General features: G+C 50.5%; 1 protein-coding gene across 1 annotated transcript; it reads left to right on the forward strand.

Annotated features, from left to right (window-relative positions):
- Positions 1-1,502: 1,502 nt before the first annotated feature.
- LOC128719978 (fork head domain-containing protein FD4-like) lies at positions 1,503-2,678 on the forward strand. The gene has a single exon (XM_053813623.1). It carries the CDS (start codon positions 1,503-1,505, stop codon positions 2,676-2,678), a length of 1,176 nt encoding a protein of 391 aa, XP_053669598.1.
- The last annotated feature ends 355 nt before the right edge of the window (positions 2,679-3,033 follow it).

The following is a 3,033-nucleotide window of genomic DNA, read 5'->3' on the forward strand; positions in this document are numbered from 1 at the left end:
TTTTTATTTCGCTTTCTTTAACGGTTGAATAAATCGTATCGTTTGCGCCATTTGTTCGAAAAAGGGCTTACCAAATTACCATACGATTGGGGTTTTCGCGGGGTGGTGCAGTGGTGGCAGGAATGGATGCAGCGAGAAGCCCCGTTGGGGCCTAATTGATTTTAAATTTACAGGTAATTACCACGTAATTCAAATAGAAGCAACTCATGTGTACCAAAGTGGGCCCCGGGCACGGTGGAGGTAGAGGAAATTCAATTCAATTGCGCCAAACGTTAAGGCTGTATGTTGAAACGATCAGTTAAAGATGTTTAAGGGATTTTTTGTGTGTGTTAGGCACTGCTTGTTTTTTTTTGCCTGGCTACGATTCCGTTTAGCATGCTGCACACCATCGGCAAGAAAATCAGTTGTTTCTGCTCCTTCTTGGATCGACCTAATCGGTGTCCGTACCTAACCAAAGCCCCGTGTGATGAGGCTGCACACACAAAACAAAACAGATACAAAAAATCAACCCCATGGTAGTACGACCTTCGCTCAACGGCAGCTGTAACAGTAACGGGAGCCGTCCAGCAGGAGAATCATTAAATTTTCTACAAATCATTATCCACGATAAAACGTAAATTCATAATTAATCATGTAATTTACTTAAGCAACTTCGTTTTTCTACTCTTCCTTTCTCCCGTTCGCTATTCTTCCCGTAAAAACGTTCCTTGAGAGATGTGGTTTTATGTGTTGTTTCTTCGTTCGTCGCCACCGCACACAACTACCACCACAGCGTTCGTAAAGAAGGTTGCAAAAAAGGCAAATATTTGATGGAATAAAGCGTGTATTTGCCCTGGAATACGCACCACGGACGGGGTTCGGGTTTGCACTTGCGCTGTTACCAGGGTTTTTGTGTTTTCGATTCGCCTTCAACTACCCCTGCTGGGTAGAAGAAAGAAGGGGAAGCTACCCTACTGCGAAAGTGGGCGTAGCTTCCAGCCAAGCGCGTGAATGGCTGCATGAATGGATGTGGTAGGGGTTGCGCGCTGGCTCGGCGTCCAATTCGTGAATGGCTGACGCGTTCTGTTTCCATTCCCTGTACCTTTCTCACACACCAACCCCCCCGAGGGTTGGTTCTATGTATGTTACGTTATGTTTTTATGCTGCACGATTCGTCAGTTGTGTACGAGAAACAGAAGTGAACGGATCGTCGTAACCAGAGAGCGTTTCGCTGCGCACGACAACTTCGGTTTTCTCAGTAGTCATTTTTTCGTGCCGAACATTGAAGCTGATCGATCGCGTTTAAATCACCCGCCAGGGAAGATTATTCTCCCGAAAGAGTTCACTGTGTGCTGTGTGCGATTGTTTTAACGTGTGGAGAACAAAAGCAAGATATATGTACAAGAGTGCCCGTGGATATTTTTAGTAAACAGTGTGCAATTCCTCTGTTGTGTGCCAAATACACGATTACTGCTAGTCTTGTTGTGCGGTGTTTTGTGAACTGCCCGAAGTCACCCAAAACAATGCCTCGACCATCACGAGATTCGTACGGCGATCAGAAGCCACCGTACTCGTACATTTCCCTCACCGCGATGGCCATCTGGTCCTCGCCGGAAAAGATGCTCTCGCTAAACGACATCTACCAGTTCATCACCGACCGGTTCCCGTACTATCGCACCAACACCCAACGCTGGCAGAACTCGCTACGACACAACCTCAGCTTCAACGATTGCTTCATCAAGGTCCCCCGGCGTCCCGACCGTCCGGGCAAGGGCGCATACTGGACGCTGCACCCGAAAGCCTTCGACATGTTCCAGAACGGCAGCTTGCTCCGTCGGCGAAAGCGCTTCAAGCTGCACCAGACCGACAAGGAATGTTTGAACGAAGAATTCATCGCCCTCGCCAATATGAACCGCTTCTTCATGGCACAGAGCGGAGCACCGACGTACCATCACGACCCGGCCGCGTACTATCCGCCGCTATCGGAACCGATCGGATCGAGCCTCTCGCCGAGCATGGTATATGCGCCCATCTCACCGCCACTCTCACCACCGGAAGATATTGCCGGAGTTGGCCAACCGGTCAGTAGTGGCGGCGGATCCGAATCACCTGTCAGTGTCGCATCCCTACCACCAGCGGCCAGCAGTGCAACGACGACAGTAAGCAACCCAAAGCCAAAGCGATCCTTCACGATCGAGAGCCTCATCGAACCGGACAGCTCGTCCGACTCCGAGGAAAGCACGGACCGTCCTCAGCCGTACCAGTTCCAGCAGCAGCAACAGCAGCAGTTGGAACACCTTCGCCATCTAAGTCAGCAGCAGCTGATGAGCAATCTAACCGCGTTCAATGAGTATGCGGCAGCCGTGCAACATCACCAGCAGCAGCAGCACCAGCACCAGCAGCATCAAGCCGCCGTAGCCGCAGCGGCAGCAGCCGCCGCACTCGGAAGCTCCTATACCGGAAGTGTCCCACTGCATCCGCTACTGTTACCGCTCGGGAAGATGCAATCGCCTGCCACCTATTTCCTCCATGCGGGCGCCTCCTACCATCACCATCCGCACCATCTGCACCATCTCTACCCTGCCCATCTGCCAGTTTCCTCAGCAGCAGCGGTCACCGGACCTCCGCACCATCTACATCCGCACGAGCTGGCACACCAGGGTTTGCGCCCCGAGCCTCCGTCGCTAGCAATCGCTTAAGGTTTTGCACATTTGGTGCGGTAACTCGGGGAACGATCTCGTTGCTAGTGGATCCGAACCAGCTCCATCTCGTTACATCGAACGATAGCGAACCAGCTTTAAACCACATCTCCACACCTCGACAAATTGGCAATAGGCAGACATGGTGCTAACCCGGGTTCTACTGGGGCCGTTGGACTGAATTGTGATGTTTTTTTTTCCTGCGTAATTATTATTAGATTTTATTTGTTTGACTCTGTAAGTAAGTGCTTAGTTAAGAGAGGGACGGAAACGGCGTGTTTATTGTAGTTTGCGTTGTAATAGCCCGAAACCAGAAATGTATACCGTAAATAAAACTTTATTTTATTCCTCGCGA

This window comes from Anopheles marshallii, chromosome 2 (assembly GCF_943734725.1).
Source record: "Anopheles marshallii chromosome 2, idAnoMarsDA_429_01, whole genome shotgun sequence".
NCBI classification, from domain to species: domain Eukaryota; kingdom Metazoa; phylum Arthropoda; class Insecta; order Diptera; family Culicidae; genus Anopheles; species Anopheles marshallii.

Coding starts and splice junctions, on each gene's coding strand:
- LOC128719978 (XM_053813623.1), top strand. CDS start 1,503: ATGCCTCGACCATCACGAGATTCGTACGGCGATCAGAAGCCACCGTAC.